Source organism: Sinocyclocheilus grahami, unplaced genomic scaffold (genome assembly GCF_001515645.1).
Source record: "Sinocyclocheilus grahami isolate Dianchi unplaced genomic scaffold, SAMN03320097.WGS_v1.1 scaffold4.1, whole genome shotgun sequence".
NCBI classification, from domain to species: Eukaryota; Metazoa; Chordata; class Actinopteri; order Cypriniformes; family Cyprinidae; genus Sinocyclocheilus; species Sinocyclocheilus grahami.
The window spans coordinates 3,148,958-3,169,911 of NW_015505183.1; the positions used below are offsets into that span (position 1 = coordinate 3,148,958).

The following is a 20,954-nucleotide window of genomic DNA, read 5'->3' on the forward strand; positions in this document are numbered from 1 at the left end:
GCTTTAACCTCAAAACTTTCCAGCTGATCATGCAGTGAGGACAAACATGAAGCTTGTGTCCTTCATATCGCATTTTAGCTCCCATGCACTACTGATCATAAATTTGGGATCAGTAAGATTTTTTTTCAAAAGTGACAGTAAAGACATTTATAACATTTCAATTTCAAGGAAAAATGTTAAACGGCAATTTTTAAATCACTTCACTATCAGATTTCCTATTGGGTGTAAGAATTTATGTAAGATCAGAAGTTCACTTACACTCCACTGTGAATCTTAATGGACCCAGTACTCTGAGGAATACCAAATGAACAGGTCTCTATGGTGTCATCGCAGAATGAAGACACTCGTCCCATCCCATTCAGCTCTGTGAACAGGTCGATTTTTGGTGTGGTATAGTCCTGAGAGGAAAATACTAGAGCAAGTTATCAGAGATCAAAGCATGCATGCTAGCGTTTCGATGGTAATGCTTTTTTTTATTTGACTGATTGACCAGAGTACTGAGGTACTTGACTCACCCTTAATGCAAGCCTAATGGAGCCAATAACCATGGGTGTGGTTGGGAGCGGCAGGCCGTTTGGCAGCACTTCCCCACTGGGCTCTGTCTCCGCCCACTCATTTGCTATCTCTGCTGGCCCCTCCTCCAGTGCAATGGACCGGCCCTGGAAGCCTGGCTTTTCATACAGCAGCCAACTAACAGGACAAGACAAACATTAACATTAGCAACCTTGCACTTTAAAATGTCACAGGATTTGTCACATTCTAAATAGAAGGAAGTGATTGTTCTTACCATCCTCTAATGACCTTTATGGAGATGAGTGGAGAGAGGTTTAGGGAGGTGGCATCCTCTGCGTCTCTGAATACCTCGTATGCCACTCCTCCAAAATGAGCTTGCTGGTATATCACAATCTGCAAGCAATAATATTGAAACATTCTCCATAAATGTGTTTAACTGTTTTTCTTTCTTATTTGAAGCACTTTAAAAGTGGATAATGAACTGGAAAATAACAATAAACTAGCTGTACTAAAATGTATACTAAATAAATGTATAGCAAATTATTATTATGATCAATTTTGTACAGATCGGTATCTTCAGTTTTGCAATACCTTTCCAGGGCGTCTGTGGAAGCCTCTGACACCAGATGTCTAGAAATCAAAAACTTTAGTTAATTTTCAAACATCATTTTCATTATAAACTTTTTGACGTGAACATTGATGACATTTTCAAAACTACTTTGAGAGACTGACTGGACCTTTAATTCAAATACAGCACAGCTCACCATGGTACTGAGATCAGTGGTACCTATAAAAACAAACTGAAGCCTAGAGGGCTTAACATTCCTCTTGTGTCTTAAAGCCAAGAGTGACAACATTTCCACTGATAAAGGACCAGGCAGGTACAGACAACCTAAGCAGTTTCAAAGGTGAAGCAAGACTTCCCTACATCCCTGTGAAAAAACTATAAATAAAGGCTTTTGTACACATTAAGCACTAGTGTATGTAGCATGTGCTGTTCATTATACTAACATAATACAATTACAATAATAAATAAATAATGTTTGTGTGAAATGTACGAAATGTAGTTACAGTATGGGTGTCAAAATTTAGCCAAAAACATACTTAAGTGAAAGGTGTAATTAAAGTACTCAAAAGTAAAAAAATATCTTTAAAGACTGTACTTTGGTGGCTCATGAGATTTCCCTTGACAAGAATGACTACATTTGATTAGCCAAATGACTACAGCAGTGTAGAATTTCATTTAATATTGAAAAGGATTTCATTGGTTATTTCAAATAAATGTGAAGTTTACAATTCACTGGAATGTGATCTGATCTAATCTCAGTAAGATAGACAGAAACATTTTAATTAGATGATAGATTTATGTCACAATGAAATATGTATTCTGCACTTTGAAGGTCTACTATTTTTTCTTGAAAACTGGTAATTGAATAAAAGTACAAGTATTCAGTTCCAATAGTATGTAAAGCACAATTTCCCCAAAATATAGTTTACACATGTAATATGGAAGCTTTGAAACTAAAATATGGAAGTCATGGCCTAATGGTTAGAGAGTCGGACTCGTAACCCAAAGGTTACGGGTTCGAGTCTCGTACTGGCAGGGATTGTAGGTGGGGGGAGTGAATGTACAGCTCTCTCTCCCACCTTCAATACCCCGACTGAGGTGCCCTTGAGCAAGGCACCGAACCCCCAACTGCTCCCTGGGCGCTGCAGCATAAATGGCTGCCCACTGCTCCGGGTGTGTGTTCACGGTGTGTGTGTTCACTGCTGTGTGTGTGCACTTTGGATGGGTTAAATGCAGAGCACTAATTCCTAGTATGGGTCACCATACTTGGCCACATGTCACGTCACTTTCACTTTAGTCAATTACCTGAACTAAACTAAAAATGGGAGAATTTTTGGGCTTATTTCTTACTCATAAGAGATTTTTTGAAACAATAAACATTTGGTATTAATAACAACTTTCTTACCTCTGTGTATGTTGGTGAGAGACTGCTGGTTGTGGGCAGTGGAATCTGCTGAGTGCTGTTGGATGGAGATGTTACTACTGATATGCCTTGCAGTCCCATGCTTGAATTAAATTTGTTGGAAGTGAGATTCAAATCCAATGCAGGGACAGAGCCAGTGTCAGGCCTTTGTTGGCTCATGGTGTTAGCTTCTTTGCCTTTATTCATGTATTTTTCCAAAACATCAGGCAGCTTGACTTCTGAGAAAGTAGGAAGAGGTGGAGGTGTGGATGGGCTCTGTACTGAATCACCAGGTCCTGCCTTTACATTGCCACAATCTGGCAAATCACCAAGCCCCTCTTTTGCAGAGGTGACAGCATGAGACAGCGATATGTCCTTTCGATCTCCTGGGGTTGGCACCACCTCTGGTGGTGGCGTTATGGGTGACTGAACGCCACATAAAAGCAACAGCAATGTTAAGAGACAAGTACGGGAAGATCCATGCATTCATGTGCTTTCAACAGCATGCATCACATTAATGAGAAATAATTTGAATTCTTTAAGTGTGAAAAAAACATAGACATCTCATGTGCAAACCATACCATAGATGCGTATTTCCTGTTGAAGAGCTCCAATTATTTCAGATCACTTCTTATGAACATGTTTGGCCGCATTTCTAACCTTGACATCATCATTGCACGTGACTTAAAGGGTTAGTTCACCCCAAAAATTTAAATTCTGTCATTAATTACTCACCCTCATGTCATTCCAAACCTGTAAGAACTTCTTTCATCTTTGGAACACAAATTAAGATATTTTTGATGAAATATGAGAGCTCTCAGACCCTGCATAGACAGCAACGCAACTGAAATGTTCCCAGGTCCAGAAACATAGTAAGGACATCGGTAAAACAGTCCATGTGACATCAGTGGCTCAACTTCAGTTTTGCGAAGCTACGGGAATACGTTTTGAGCGCAAAGAAAACAAAAATAAAAATTTTTTCAACAATTCTTCTCCCCCGAGTTACGTCTTCCGCCATTTTAAAGAGTATCACAATGCATACGCACGCTTTCCCTGAAGCGTAAACAACGCTGATTATGCAGATTACATTCATGTGCGAGCTTTCTCACCCGAACGTAAACAATGCTGATTACGTCGATTACCATAGATATATATACGGATTACGCTCTTGTGTACTCTCCAAAATGGCAGAAGACGTAACTCGGGGGAGAAGAATTGTTAAATAAATTATGTTATTTTTGTTTTCTTTGCGCTCAAAAAGTATCCCCATATCTTCGCAAAACTGAAGTTGAGCCACTGATGTCACATGGACTGTTTTACCGATGTCCTTACTACGTTTCTGGACTTGGGAATATTACAGTTGCGTTGCTGTCTATGCAGGGTCTGAGAGCTCTCACATTTCATCAAAAATATCTTAATTTGAGTTCAGAAGATGAACGAAGGTCTTACAGGTTTGGAACGACATGAGGGTGAGTAATGAATGACAGAATTTTCATTTTGGGGTGAACTAACCCTTTAAATGGCTTAAACTTTTAACCATGACATATTAATTAATTGTGTAGACTTTTTAGATTAGTCAGCTAAAAAGGGCTGATTAATCACAGGTGAACCCTCACAGAATTATTCAGGTAAATTAATTTTGTGCGAAGTAAAGATTGAATCATGCAAAAGCAAATAACAATCAATAGCTGCTATAGAAACCAAAGTGATCACCTAATTTTCACTGTACAGGTGGTAATTTACTTTTATCACAGCTGTACATGATGATATGATGATGAATGAGATAATCAGATCATATTACATTGAGGCAGCAGTTTTTTTTAATTATGCAACACTCATTTATTTCCACAAAAATATTAAGCTGCAATGTTTTCAACATTATATAGGCTATATATTTATTGAGCACCAAATTAGACTATTAGAATGATTTCTAAAGGATCATGTGACACTGAAGCCTGGCTGCTGAATGGCTGCTGAAAATTCAGCTTTGTCATCACAGGAATAAGTTGCATTTTAAAATATATTTAAACAGAATAACAGATATTTTACATTTCAAAATGTTACTGTTCTTGCTGTATTCTTTAATCAAATAAATGCAGCCTTAGTGAGCATAAGAGACTTTCAAAAACATTTTTAAAAATCATACTGACCCCAAACGTTTGAATGGTGTACTGTTTCTCAAAAGAGCACCTGGAGATTTGGTTTGGTCCTCACACTGCACATAGTAAATATAACTATAAAAAAATAATAAGTGATAATAAAATTATTGGATTTTTTAAAATAAAATAATAAACAAAATAATAAAGTGTGACAATACTATTATATTTTAAAATAAAAAGGGAGTACTAAATAAAAATAAAATTATTTTATAGTAAACTTAAAAATAAAATGCTAATATTTACGATGAATAATATGAATTTTCATCATTTTCAAACTTAAAATCAGCAAGCTTTTATTTTGGCAGGTTGACGGTGTTGCCTCGAATTCTGTGACCCACCGAATTATGTGACCATAGCGCTGTATTGAGCTAATCCAACCTACTCCTAAACCCAATCCTAATCCTAAACAGCGCCTACTAAGGTCACATAATTCGGTGGTCACAAAACTTATTTACACAGCACAATTTTTATTTTGGTCACACATGCGCACCTGCGTACCACTGACTGATGTGCACCCCTGTATATGTATATATATATATATATATATATATAATATATATATATTTTTTATTTTATTTTATTTATTTTTTTTAGTTGTTTTTGACCCACCGAATTATGTGACCATAGCGCTGTATTGAGCTAATCCAACCTACTCCTAAACCCAATCCTAATCCTAAACAGCGCCTACTAAGGTCACATAATTCGGTGGTCACAAAACTTATTTACACAGCACAATTTTTATTTTGGTCACACATGCGCACCTGCGTACCACTGACTGATGTGCACCCCTGTATATGTATATATATATATATATATATATATATATACTGTATATATATACACATACAAACAAAAACCTAAATCTATGGAAAGATCTACAAGTCGTTGTTCATCTCATACTCAAAATCATGGGAACCCAAGTATCATATTGCACATGGTAATCTGCACTGTACAGTCTGAACAAAGGCCTCACTGCTCAGTAACCCAACACACACACACACACACACAAACACAACACAAGGGTACTTACATTTTCACCTTAACCTGCTGTACATTCTGCGTTATATCCAAGTTAGTCCCACTTTGGGTCTTCGTTTCAGCTTGTTCTTCCCCGCCTAGGCTTGACTGAGAACCAACAAACACTCTTTTAGCAAAGACTTTCTCACTCTTTAACAGTTTCAAGCTACTGCGTTTCTCTTCATTGCTCTCAGCATGCAGGTGTTTAGGAATGAGGCTGTCTCGAGTTTCCTCCTCTGGTGGTTCAATGCTGTCTTTTGAAGCATGTAAGGTGAAGATGGCTGGCTCTGCAGCTCGAGAAGGAGCAGAAGTGTTGCTAGGAGCTGCACAGAGGGCAGAATAACTCTCTGCTGGGCTGGCCAGAGCAGGTTCTGTAGAAGAAAGTGAGTCAGTAATGGAGCTCTCACTCTCCTCCTCTGTCAGGTGAGTTTCCGCCCACACAGCTCTGTGTACTTGACCAGGTGAGGGAGATGATTGCACTGACCTCTCCTTTGCCTCAGGGGTAGTGGTGTTCATTGGGGCGAGAAGCTCATTATTGCTTTCTTGATTGCTTAGTTTGCGTGATTTTCGTTTGGCGCCGTTTTTCTTCCCCATGTCTGTTCCTGTTGGTTCTCCAGGCTGACCATCAGAGGATGATGAGTTTCTGGACTGTGATCCCAGAGTCACCCCAATCAATGCGGTGTAATTCCCACCACCTGTGATGGTGGTTTTCAAAACTGTCTTTTTACTCTCCGTCCCGCTTGAGACCGCGGGGGACTTTGGCGTGTCAGGGGTGTGTATAGGGACATCTGCACATTTCTTTATTTTTGTATCTGTTGTCTCCTCCAGGTACACCTTCAGCTTCTTGTTCACCTCCTTCACCAGATTCTCGGTTCTCTTGTCACTGGAGGTTTCAACCCGGTTTACCTTGAACACTTCCACCTCTTTTACGCTCCCTCGTCCACTACTGCCGCTGTCGGCAAAAGGCAAGTCTCCTCCATCTGCAACAATAGAGGCTACGCTACACACACTGGGACTTCTATTCTCCGGCCCAAACACTGAATCGTCAATCTCTTTGTGTTGAGTCCATCTCAGTTCCTCTGATCTTGAGTACCTGGTTGGGCTGTTTGCCTCCGGTGACAAATTTTCATCCCTGTCATCCGATGCGATTCTGCTTTTTTTCTTCCGAGTGAAAAAGCTTCCAATACGGTTTAGAACTCCACTCTTCTCCTCAGAACTCTGGAACAACAAAAAAGGGAAAAACAGGTATGAACACCTAAATAAATACATATCTTAATTATAAAACTGTTATTAAACTTGAGCACTTGTAGCCGTGCTGAGAGGGGTTGCAGTTTTCAGTCAGAAATGAACTGTTTTAGTTCCACTGGCGAAATTATAGCCTAATAAATTATATTGGTAAAATAACACAGGATGGCAATACACAAAAAATGAGAGTGCAGTGTATTTCAAGAGTCATTTTCTGACATTTACTTATTCAAAATATTCAAAGTAAAGAGTCACTACATTATTTGAATTCCCAGAATTGTCAGATTCTCATGTTTTTTGCTTCTTTATTCAACTTCATTATTGGTTGTTTATCTTTATTTCCTCAATAGAAACAGTATCTATGGTAAGTGATATTTGTTTACCCCACGTGGGAGCAGAACTTCCTGGATTACTCTATCTATACCGCACAATGCACACAGCTTATCATACCTTATTGCTTCAAGTTCAGTTATTCATGATTATACTCTTAATTAAATATAAACTGCATAACCTTAGTTATAGTATTAAAAGATTCAACATAAGATAGTCACACACAGTCATTAGAGAAATTATGTAAAATGTCTGGGACAATTTGAGACAAGTCCCAAAACATCCTCTTTACAATTTCAAAACCTGAACGAGACCAACCCAGACTTGGAGAGCACTCAGTCAGAGAACGAGTGATGTGCAAGAACATACAGTCACCCGAGAACAAGAGAAAGCACCTCAACAGAATGCGTCATGTCAGCACAGAACCCTAATCAGACATTATATAGCTTTCAGATTCATAACAGTACAACTGAAATCCTTACACCTTGGTAATATTATATCCAACAAAATAATATATTTACAGTAGCTTTTAATAATTCAATAATTTATGTGACAGTGTAAAATTCTAAATATTCTATTTAAAATTAATTTTAAAATAAACTGAATAAATTGTCATGACTGAAAAACAGAATAGATAGTTGAACTTAAGTCATTTTAAGTAATTAAACGTAAGGGCCCATATTTCAGATATAAACATAAATAGCAGCGCCACGTTGACAGTGCCTTGTTCAAGGGTCTCACCTCAGTCGTGATATTGAGGGTGGAAGAGAGCGCTGGTTATTCACTCCACCCACCGAAAATTCCTGACGGACCTGAGACTCGAACCCGCAACCTTCGAGTTACAAGTCCGACTCTAACCATTAGGCCACGACTATAGTGTTGCTGTGGTGTAGAGTCTAGACCACGGGTGTTGATGACTTATTTAAATCATGGCGGACAAGGAGATGTAGGACATATTTTATTACAATAAGCAACATGATTAAAACATAATCTAAAAAACCCATAGCCTACTAAACAAAAATAAACCGGCATGTGACTTCAGCTGCACGTTTAAAAGCAGAAATGTACGTTTCCACGCCATGACGTAAAGAATGATTGAATCATTTTGAACGTACTGTTACTGTTCAAAAGAAGTGATTCACGGGATCACTGTAACTAACCCAAACTAGGACAAAGGCGGTGTTTCAAACCCGAGTGCTGCCTACCTAGACAGCATTTTGGCCATCATAAGCGTCTTCCGATTCAGCTCAGCACGGATTAACAGCACTTTCGGAAAACAATTGAGCGCGCATTCCAAAACGTGCTTGTCTAGGCAGCTCACTGTATTTTGAGACACAGTCAAAAACTCTCTGCAAAGCGCCATAAAACAGTGAAAACAAACACAGATACTTTCCCTAAACATATTATCGGCTTTAAACAAAATAGCTTTCTCCTTACCATTTTATCCAGCTTGAAATAAGGATCGAGTTTGTCTCTGTCTCTTTTTTGTTTTTCATAAGTACCGAAATCAGGACGCAGAAATCATTGTAAGCAGTCCAAAATTATCAGCAATAAAAACTGAAGAAGCACATAGCCGACCAGGTATTAATCCAGCTTGGTCCTCGATTACAATCGATATTCAGACCGTCTGTCATTCAATCGCTGTTCAGTCGCACACTACTTTTTGAAGTCGAAATCATGTTCTGTTTACTTTGGTGGCACCGGTCCAGGAGCATTGCAGGTTATGCCACATGCAAGCGAGCTCCCTTTAGAGCTGTTGTGCAATTGAAAGTTAAACATTATTCATCCACAGTCAAAGTATGAAAATCGACCACATCCAACCAAACGCCACACCCTACCTCTCTAACCAGCGTGCCTCTCTCCACAGACAACTGGACATTAAGAAGGCCAAATAATACAACAACTACAACTAATATTAATAATTATTATAATTATTATTAACTTTATTATGTAATGTCAAATTAGATTATAAATTAGAATATAATTAGAAGACAAATATATCTTAAGTTTTAATATTATAAAAATACCTATAAAAATTAATTACTTTACTGATTTAAATTTTATTACATTTTGTATTGCATTCGTCAACTTTCACTTATCATCAGAATCTAAAACTGATAGTGAATAAAATAAAAGTAAATATAGCTGCAAGCAGCGTTTATCTGGGTTCAAACACTTTATGGCATTTAAGCACATATGAAAAAAGACATTACATATTATTTAGCAAGCCTGTAACCACCTAAATCAATTATTTAAAAAAGCATTTTTGAAAAATCCAGGTAATTTGCCATAGAAATATGATGGTTTTTAATGGTTATGAGGCAAAGTTGTTCGGAATGAGGAGGTCTATCAGATTATACGAATATTGTGTGTATGTGTGAAAAACCAAAACCGTGCAATATACAATCATTTACACACTTGAAAAATGCAATATTGCCCCTCAATGGTCGATTTCTTTCAAATTTCTCACAGACCTTCAGGGCCTTGAGTCAAACAGACCCACCCCTTTTCCACCAAGGCAGTTTGAGTGCTGGTTCGAAGCCAGAGCCTAGTTTCAAAACGGTTCTTTAGTTGTGTCTCATTTAGAAGGCTGCGTCCTCCGGAGGTCACATTCGAAGGCTGCATACGTCATTGAGGCTGTCTCATTTCAGAAAAGCAAGTAGGACACTCCGAATGTGACCTTCAAATGCGACCTTCTTTCACAGGAATTCGGAGGATGCATGAGGTGTATCCTTCGCTGCTACAGATAACCCACAATTCTTTGCGTCGCCATAAACAACCGTCGTTTATTTGAAAAAAATAGAGGCGCCGGCAGATGTAACATTACACACAAGCGAAGATGTGGTGTTTAAATGTAAGTATTTTCAAGTTTTTCTTTTAAGTTGTATTACCTCAGTTGGTAGATGTGGTAAACAGGATTACAAGTGTTTAGTGATTTTTAAATGTTGAGAATAGTACTTTGCTACCAAGGCAAGAAATTATAAATTTGTTTAACCCTCTGGTATTGTACATTTAACAAGCGTGAGAGCGCAATGACGCTATAAATGTGTTGGCATAGCAACGTGATACTTCCTGTTTCCTTTTCCGCCCGTCCTACGAAGGCCGTCTCGTTTAATTCTGGGTTGAGGATACTCCGTATACACATCCTTCAGAGGATGCGACCTATAGAGGACCCAGCCTTCTAAATGGAGACACAGCTTTTGTCTTTCGACACCCAAAGCACCAGCTCCGAACCAGGAAAAGTGGTTCATAAGTAGCACCAAACCATTGCTGATCTAGAAGAACCGCTTGCGTCAGGGGCTGGGGGCGGGGTTACCGTGACCAACAAGATGAACAGAAACTTTTGACCACCATTTTTGAAATAGCAGCTAAACACGAACACGTTGAATTCGCCATGTTTGGATGCCGATGTAGATTCGGAATGAACATCAATAGCAATGCAACGTAGTCGCAATGCAACGAAGTTGAAAGCATACCGAGCCGCGGAAGAGACACTGTCTCTCAAGTGCTTTCCGCGAGTGAGATTCGAGACGGAGTGAACACAGACAAAGGCGTTTCATTCATTCGACACAGTTTTGCGTAGGGCCCCCAGAAGTCTAGGATCGGCACTGAGCACCCGGTTCATGCTGATGGAAAAGGGGTATGAGTTTCGTTCCGATTGACCTCCGTTAACCTTGTCTAATAGGTGCTCAAAATTCATTGGCCAATGGCAGTCATGTTTTTTGAGATACGCAAATGTCCTTAAAGACTCCTGTGACAAAGACACTGCATACATATTTTCATGTTGATCGGACAAATGTTGTGGCCTAATCGTTAGAGAGTTGGACTTGAAACCTGAAGGTTGTGGGTTTGAGTCTCAGATCCTGCAGAAATTGTTGGAGGGGGAAGTGAGTAATCAGCACTCTCTTCCACCTTTAATACTATGACTGAGGTGAGACCCTTGAGCAAGGCACTGAACCCCCCACTGCATGAGTCAAACAGGCCCACTGAGATTAACCTTGTCTAATAGGTGCTCAAAATTCATTGGCCAATGGCAGTCATGTTTTTTGAGATACGCAAATGTCCTTAAAGACTCCTGTGACAAAGACACTGCATACATATTTTCATGTTGATCGGACACCTGAAGGTTGTGGGTTTGAGTCTCAGATCCTGCAGAAATTGTTGGAGGGGGAAGTGAGTAATCAGCACTCTCTTCCACCTTTAATACCATGACTGAGGTGAGACCCTTGAGCAAGGCACTGAACCCCCCACTGCTCCCCAGGCGCCACAGCAATATGGCTGCCCACTGCTCTGGGTGTATGTTCAGTACTGTGTGTGCACTTGGATGGGTTAAATGCAGAGCACAAATGGGTCACCATACTTGGCTACACGTCACTTCACTTTTTTTTTAAATGGTTGCGTAGTTATAGTAATTTTTTGTTTTTTTCCTCTTATATCACAACCAAGTGGCCAAGCTCCGCAAATTGTTTTATGTGACCTCAAATTGAGATCTTACATGAGTGTTCTGAGTTTGGCGACGATATCTCATTCCGTTTAAAAGTTATATCCCTCCAAATTTCAAATCTCTACGACTTACGGTTTGGTCAGTGCAATCATGCTGATCCTTGGCCATTCTAACAATTACAATAGGGTTTCAGCGCTACGCACTTGAACCCCTAATCAGTGCTACACGCTTGAAACCCTAAAAATGAATTTAATTTCTAATGTATCATTATTACATTTGCATGTTCAGTCAAAAGTATGTGTGACCGATGAACTTCACAGTTTGTTTGATCACAGTCTTGCTCTATACGCACTGTGCCTTGAGTATGAGACTGAAGAATAATACTGAACGAATATTCATTCAGTAAAGTATATATTGCTTTGGATGAAAAGCATCTTCTAAATAGCAGGAAACATAAATCATAAGCAGTAACCATAAGTTATTGCTAATAACTTTTAAAAAGGGAAGGTGTGTTCTTTGTTTGGCATCACATGGTTATACATAGAGGAATAAAACCTTGAAGTTCTCTTTGTTATGGACAACAGCAAGGCCAGCCCTCCTTAAGACTGCCATTGAGGACTTTGTTTGACTTCACTATTGTGTGACTTTGACTTTAGTTTTCTGTCATCTCAGAAGGTCAAACTGAACAGTCTAATTATATTTTCAACTGTCGTTATGGAAAACTTTGATAAAGAGACACTCAGCGTTTTAGATCTATTGATAATGAGCAACGTGACTAAATGGGGACTATGCATAAATTACCATAGAAACATAAAATCTAGGGAGTATATGTCTGTTTATGGGTAGATAATGCATGACTTCAAAAAAGTCACATTTAAATTAAAATGTATATATTTGTATAAGGAAAAGTGTACATTTCAGATCCCTATTATATTGTTAATTTCTAAAGTATTTTGTGGTTAATTTATATATTAATATGAATACATAATACATATTAATATATAATTATATATAATGTTTAAATCATATTAATATCCACATTTTCATGAACATTTGATGTCCATACATATTACAGATTTACTGTAAGTAAGTAGACTTTTTTGAGCTGTTGTTCACTCAGTTGTTCAGCCTGTGTTGCCCTCTACAGGCTAATTAAGGAGTTAACAACACTAAGGCTGTTCACCAGACCTTTACATCATGAATGGAACTGAAACAGTTCATTGGAAAACCGAATATAAATAACTTTATATAAATAACTTTATATGACTAATTATTTCACTAACATCAAACCTTTTTATTAAAAGTATATCTACATTTAGGGTGTTTCTTCACCAGTTGATTTTTACTGAGTATTTTCACGCAGTAAGTTAAACCAGCACAAGAAACAATTTACTGTGTCCTTGGTTTATGAGTCTTTTCTACAAAAATCATTTGTGCAGAATTCAAAAAAGGACCACATAAAACACAGAATACATTTCAGACAGATTTAGCATCTGTTAGTATTTGCCTTGTTGTACAGAGAGCTGTGACAGCTGTAACGTGATTCTCTCTGGCTAAATAGTCTCTGCATTGGAAATCCTACTTCCTCTTCCTTACAGTAAACTTTAGTAAAGTAATTAAAATGAAGTGACATGTGGCCAAGTATGGTTACCCATACTTGGCACACACACAGCAGTGAACACACACCGTGAACACACACCCGGATCAGTGGGCAGCCATTTATGCTGCGGCGCCCGGGGAGCAATTGGGGGTTCAGTGCCTTGCTCAAGGGCACCTCAGTTGTGGTATTGAAGGTGGGAGAGAGCGCTGTACATTCACTCCCCCCACCTACAATTCCTGCCGGACCGGAGACTCGAACTCGCAACCTTTGGGTTATGAGTCCGACTCTCTAACCATTAGGCCACGACTTCCCCTGATGGAATTAAGATCAGTGTGTTCTTTAACAGGAAATATCAAAGTAAAGAGAATTTTAATATCTGTATTTTATGTAAGGATTGAAAGACATATCACCCAGAGCTACCCAGATCAGAATATTTCCACCTACCTTCCTGTGTTTGTGTGTGGGAGAAGATGGATCTTGAAGTGATGTGAGATCCAGGCTTAGCGTGGAACTAGACAGAGAGCGGACAGGGGTGGGGCAGGTGTCGGTCATCACATAGTCTTCTGTTTGGATGCTCACCTGATCAAAACTCCTGCGGAACAGATAACCAGTTGTTACTGTAGTCTGGAAGAGGACTGACTCCCAGATGCCCTAGTTTGCAATGGAGAAGTAAAGTATCAGTGCATGTATTTTGTTTTTCTGTATTATCTTGACAGATCCTTTTCAAAGGATTTTTCAATGCAGTTAAAAGAAGTTTCACCACTAAATCCTCTCGATGTAACCAGATAAGAACATGTCCAGGTCATATTTTTAGGGAAGCTTGTTTCCGCCACAAGATAAAAAATTTAAAAATAATTGCGATCTCACAACCCTGTTGAAAAAAACTGCATATGCTGGTAAGGTATGTTTTGAAGCATGGCTGCTGGTTTGAGCTGGTTTAAGCTGGTCCTTAGATGGTTATGAGCTGGTCATGTGCTGGTCCTGAGCAGGAGCTAGTTGCTTAGGACCAGCTCATAACCAGCTAAGGACCAGCTTAAACCAGCATATGCTGGGGGTTTTTTCCAACAGGGAATTCAGACTTTTTCTCACAATTCTCAGTTTCTATCACTTTTTTTCTTCAGAATTGCACAATATAAACTCACAATTCTGAGAAGAAAAGTCAAAATTGTGAGTCATAATCTTGCAATTGCAAGAAAAAGGGTCAGAATTATGAGATAAAAAGTAACAATTACCTTTTTTTATTTTTTATTCCGTGGTGAACACACACAAAAAACTGAATTAAAAGATGTATACTGAGAATTCAGGAAAATAACTCAGAATTGCATGATTTAACTTTACATTAAGAAAAAAATTGTGAGATAATATAATTTAATAATATAATAATAAAATATATTTTTTATTTTAAAGATTAATTAAATGTTACACAGGTTATGCAGAAATATAAATATAGCACATAAAATAAATATTAAAATGAATTAAGTGAATGTATTCCACATATTTCTTGGAGGAATGTGGTGCCATGTTTTCAGGTTCAGATAAATGTGTTTGTCGACACTCTAATCGGTGTTGTGATAATACAACAACAGGACGAGTCTTTTAGCATTGAAGTGCAATATGAAGAATTCATGAAAATAGCTAACAATAGTGAATAGTCACTGGAGTCTTTATACAATGCATTAAATTAACTGATTAATTGTCATCTTGGTGTCAAAAGGGCTTCCTCCTGGAATAAAGGTCCAATATAAACTGTCCCAACAAAAGATTTCTCTATTCAGTGCAGTGTCAGTGCCAGCTCAGTGACTGCAGTCAGTAAAGTCAAAAGAATCTTCTCAAGGTATTGTGCAAGTTAATTATTGCGCAATTGAACTTTTTGGAACATGTAACCACCAGGGAGCAGTCTGAGATTAGTTTTGCTTAGTTGCACATTTCGGCTATAGCCTTTTTCCTTCCTTACACTCTTTAAAATAAAGGTGTTTCAAACGGTTCTTCAAGCGATGCCATAGAAGAACCATTTTTGGTTCCACGAAGAACCATTTTTGGTTCCACAAAGAACTATTCAGTCAAAGGTTCTTTAAAGAACCATCTCTTTCTTACCTTTTTATAATCTGAAGAACCTTCTTTCGCCACAAAGAACCTTCTGTGAAACAGAAAGGTTCTTCAGATGTTAAAGGTTCTTTATGGAACCATTTAGACAAAAAGGTTTTTCTATGGCATCGTGAAGCACCTTTATTTTTAAGAGTGTAGTCACTAGTGTTTGTCTTCACTCGCAGAATGAATCTTGTGTGGGATATGGCTCACCTCACCGGCACAGAAAAAAAGCTTTGGGAATCATCATAAGTCAATCTACGACATTTCTGTGTCCCATTATGCAAATAAAGATCAAATGATTAATGATTAAAGATTAAATGTTTTTTTATTTCACTGTTAGAAATACAAGGGAGGTGCAGAAATGTGTATGCATCCTTTTTCTAGAGAACATACAGCATTTGAATAAATTAAAGTTCAATCCAAATGACTTTCCAGACTTCATAAAGACACTTTACAGCATAAACAAAACTTGAATGCTATTCAGGTGAAACGACAAAAATGTTCTTTGACGGGTTCTGAAGCAAGGGCCTCGCAGATCTTCTGCCTGCAGCGTGTCTGATCAGCTGGGTGGTTCTGACCACAATCCAGTGTTCACGTTTGACATATCACATTGAAAGAGTTCACATGAATTAAACTGTTTGGGTGTCGCATGCAATAAATATCTAATGATATTCTGGTTTCTTAATACAATCCAACAGCCCTGCTTCATCCTGCTAGTATTTGACAAACTATTTTAGGTTTAGACTTTCCAGGAATATTTTATTAAATCTTCCTTCAGGTTGTTACTGGCACCCATATGTTTAGCTTAGGCTAAAAAAAAGGGTTAAAACTTCAGTTTCCTCTCTGACTGTTTGAGCCCTCAGGGCAAAAGTAGAAATACATGACCTGGCATGTGTGTTTGTCAGGGAACCCATGATCTCAGGGCTATGGATGCTAACACAAACAACCTGAAACACCTGCGGCTGTTCACAGTTAATCTGAATAAGCTCATATCCAGTTCAAGATTTTGTTTTAAATACAGATATCCATGCGTGGTCATTTCAGTGAATTTCAAATTAATTTGCTGTTTACGTGACACACAGTGTCAGTTTTCTGTCTTTTCAGTCAACAAGCAAATGTTACAGGATGACCCATTAACACAGATTCTGGATGTAAAACAAGCAGCATTCTAAAACCAAACAGGAATTGCTGATCTACAGTAACATGTCTTCACCTGACTCAGACAGATGAGCTGGGTTCCAATGTATGTGACTAATAATATGAGGTGTTGACCTGTCACATACAAAATTTTGATCATGTATCATAAAAACACATGATCTGAATATGAGCATTCATCGTAACTCACACGTCTCCTTAAAAGTATCATTTTGTTATTTACTGCTTACTGAATAAAACAAGCATCCACCCATGACATGAGAGCACGTCACATGTGTCTAGTCAGCGTTTGTCCCTGTCACAAATAATGGATGAGATCATTCGTCACTTAGATAAAATATTTAATAAATGCAGGAGTGGCAGAGCTTTGTGAATGACAGATGTCCGAATCTCTAGAAATCTGTTGCGCTTTCTGTGGAATTATGCTGCTGATTCTGTGTACACCTATCTATAACACATACTGTACACAATAGTCTCCTCTGTGAACAACTGATGATGTAAACGCCGTTTAATGTTCAAGCACTATTTTCAGTCTCACACTCAAATATAACACAGTTAAATCTCCATTACTGCTCTAGCAATCTTTCTTCCAATGAGGATGGAGATCTGCCACTGTTTTTATGTAAACTGAAACTAACAATATTACAAATAATATTTGTTAATTGACATAAAGCTGAAATAAAATAGAAATACAAGATGGAAAGCTTTGAAAACCTAAACAAAAAATTTGAAATGTCGTCTTGGCAACTAACTGAAATAAAATGTAAGTTGAAGTACTAAAATTACTAAAACAAAACTGAAATAAAATATAAAACTAATAAAATGACAAAAGGACAAAGTTACTAAAATTTTAACTAAAATGTAATAATATTTTTATTAAATAATAATAACTCAGAATGTTTATTTTCTGTTGATTGTCTGTATGTGAATGTATATGAGTGTTTATGTTATAAGTTTGTGTAGTTATGTTATTCAATAAAGTAGTCAATAAAGACAAAAAAATGACTAAAAAAAGAAAATCTGTTTCAGAAAAGCAGTTGTCTACTGCTTCTACAGCTGACATTTGTAATATTCAGATAAACAAAAATAAACCCTGCCATATTTAGCTCAGATTTGTGGTTTTGGAAGATTACTAATAATATGCAGATGACAAAAAATAAATAAAAAACATTACTTCCAAGTGACATGAGAGCAGTTCTGATCACCCAGTGTTATTCAGAAACTTTGGAGAAAAATAATTCACTAGCAGAACATTGAAACAATCAAACTTGGATTCTTAATCTATAATTAAAGGGATTTATGTTTTAAGAGAATGCACTTAAGAGGGTTGGGGCACTTTATTCAAGCAAGTAAATATTTGTGAGAGCTTTTCGCCAGGACTAAGATCCACAGCAGAGGCTTCTCTTACTAAGACCGCTGATCCGTAAAGAGCATTGGGCCGCACCTAACTGTTACATAGCACTGACATTCTGACCCAAATCCACACACATTCTGACCACCCCCAAAAAAAGACATAGAAAACTGTCAGTGCAGCATCAGTTTCTTGCCGAGGTCATGTGTATAAAAGAGTTTTGTGTGTGAGCGTGCACACAATGAAACCCAATGCCTTTGTGTACAAGGTCCACATTTTGTGTTCATGCTGCTTTATTATCGTAGATGTACATAAATTACTATAATTACCTTTGTACTGAATAATTGCATTTCTAACATACTAGAAGGTATTTTTAGGCACTGTAAATAGTCCTAGTCAGTGCATGATTAGATTCAAGTGAAGCTTTCAGAGAATTGTCACTACTTTGATGACAACTTTTACTTGATAAGCTTTAGTATGCCGAAAAAAAATTCAAATTTGTTCGAATTTACATTGTTTACGTTTCAACCCCTTGGGCTGGACCCCCCTAGAGCAGGAACACAATTTGAGCCTCTAATAACTAGAGCCTTTATTCGTTCTGATTTCTGCGAGATGTGTCTGGGCCTGTTGAAACATCACTCGTAACTCCTCTTAACAGATCACAGCCTAGTTTTGTGTCAGTCTGTGCAAGTGTGCATTTCAGAAACCTTATATTGACATAAAGATAAGATAAAAAAATATGCATGATAAGGGAAGAAATTCCAAGATTAAAATATCAGTAGCAAGTTACCAGTTTTATCAGCAGACAGCTAACTGCAACAAAAAGAACCATAAATCCCCTTGCAATAGCAAACGCATCAATTACAAATTCTAAAAAAAAATATCACATTATTAAAAATAAAAAAGCAGAACTTTTTAATGTCAGTGATATGCCAGACAATAAAAAAGGTGCATCAACTGAATGAAAGCTGTTTTCTCACGTCTTTAAAAAGATTGCAAACAGCATGAATGGTGTTAACTGTCGTCCTCTGAGGTCAGAGACAATAACTTCCAGTTTTAAAGCCTGCCTTTATTATTATTATTATAAAAGGTGCTGACGAATCAGAAAGTCACAGGGAATATAATAACAAACTGTATTCAAAAAATAAAAACAACTTTATAACTGGTTTCCCTGGTTTTATTAGGAAGCTTTATTAAATCACAGCTCAGATCACAGATCAGACATACATACAAATATATGAAAAGCATTGTATTATATAAACTGCAATGTGAAGGAGTGATCAGCTTCTGTTTTATCTTGCTCACTGGGTCATTTGCCAATCACTCTTTGCACATTCCTGCAGCATGAGTCTGTGTGCGTATAGGAACATGCAGAGTACCCCATGACAGAGTTTTCAGACAAAAAGAGGGGTGAACGTCAAGATAGAAACCCTCCAGCTGTCACATTCTGAGTTTGTTTGTTCTTGTTTGAATCAGTTTTTGTCGGTTTTCTTGTCTTGTGCTCTGTTTTGGTCTTGTTATCAGTTTTCTAGTTGGTAATTGGTTGGTTCTACTCTCCTTCGTTCCTTGCCTGGTTGTTTCTATGGCTTCTGTCTGATCAGAGTCCTTAGTTTTCTATGTATATAAGCCCTCAGTTTGAGTTAGTTCAGGGCTGAGCTCTGGGGCTGGAGCGGACTCTGAGCTGCTGTCTGCAACATACTTTGATTAAAATTCCTCAGTGGTCGTGTAAAACAACACCCTTTTTATCTTGTCAGAAACAGCTCTGTACGCAGCAACCCATTTAAGTGCATGTTTCTTTAAATGCTAATGAGCTCTGCTCACCTCACTCCTCTCTTCTGTGGAAGAGGAAAAGCGATTAGCACATAATCATAAAAAATATAAAGTGTGAGACTTACTTCTTCTGGAGGTGCAGCTGGATCACGAACAGTGGGTACTAATCCATCCTTGAGTTTTAACTTTTTTGCAAAACCTGCCTTGAATTGTCCCATGTTCAGAAAGCAGTCTGGAGTAAAATTATTTGCGCAGCAGCAGACATAAACAAATTTAGGTTTATTCGCTGGCACATTACCATCAAAAACAAAACTAATCCACTGCGTAAAAGTATAATCTTCGAATAAAAGTATGTTTTTCATTGTTACTTCATGACACCTAAAGCATTCATTCATGTTAATAAGCTTTATTGCAAAGTGTTACCAGTAAACGTTATGTTAAAATGTATACTGAGATATAGACAATATGATTTTCCCTTGATGCATTAAAAAAAGTCGTCAAATATGCAAAAAAAAAACAAAAAAAGTCAGGACAATAGTGTGCTGTTTATTTTTTTGTGCTGCCTTGGCAGCAGTAAATTGAAAGCAGAAACCTGAGTCATTTATCATGTCAAATCAGGAAAGAAACTCTGAAATGTGTCAACCAAACACATGGGTGCTTCAGGCAAAAAGACAAGCTGTAAAACAATGGAGAAATATACATAAATAAAAGGAAGACGTTCATGCTTAAAAGTCCAAACTCATCTATGAATGTTCTGAGTGGAACAAATCACTTCTATTTCTGCTTTACAAAACTGTTCACAGTGTTGCACATCCAGATGTTTGCCGACCACAGTGAGTCACTGCTCCTCCAGAGCTTTCTAATATATGCCAGTTTTAGAACAAATCTGGCAATGGTAACAATTACTCTCTGCTGAGATCCAATCCATGCAGGATTTTTGCTTAAACCAAACACACTGTACAGGTTTGGCTTGTGAGGGCCTAAAGTTTTAAAAGTCCTCACACATATAATCAAACATGTCAAAAACAGACTTGCAAGGACATCTGCACTTGCCCATTTAAACAGCTCATAAAATTGGCCAAATCACCCTTACAACAAAGATTTTTATGGCCAAATTCTGTATAAAATATTTGCTGTAAACAGTGCAATTTAAGAAGATGAGCTGAAAATAGATTTGATTTAAAAGCAGAATGTATATTCCAAATGTCAAAATATGTTTTTTAAGTTGTAAGAAAATATATTTGCAATCATAAAATACATTTTGGGTAAATGCAATATATATATATATATATATATATATATATATATATAT

The 20,954-nt window shown here is 37.6% G+C and overlaps 1 protein-coding gene across 1 annotated transcript in view; it reads right to left on the bottom strand.

Annotated features, from left to right (window-relative positions):
• Positions 1-15,630, bottom strand: part of LOC107583402 (absent in melanoma 1 protein-like) — a 27,322-nt gene extending 11,692 nt beyond the window's left edge. The window contains exons 1-8 of the mRNA XM_016269605.1: positions 15,626-15,630; positions 13,723-13,870; positions 5,681-6,877; positions 2,487-2,921; positions 1,105-1,143; positions 788-906; positions 516-690; positions 259-398 (exon numbers count right to left, since the gene is read on the bottom strand). Of these exons, the coding sequence (XP_016125091.1) occupies positions 259-398; positions 516-690; positions 788-906; positions 1,105-1,143; positions 2,487-2,921; positions 5,681-6,877; positions 13,723-13,870; positions 15,626-15,630 (2,258 nt within the window). The remainder of the gene's footprint in view (positions 1-258; positions 399-515; positions 691-787; positions 907-1,104; positions 1,144-2,486; positions 2,922-5,680; positions 6,878-13,722; positions 13,871-15,625) is intronic.
• Positions 15,631-20,954: the final 5,324 nt, after the last annotated feature.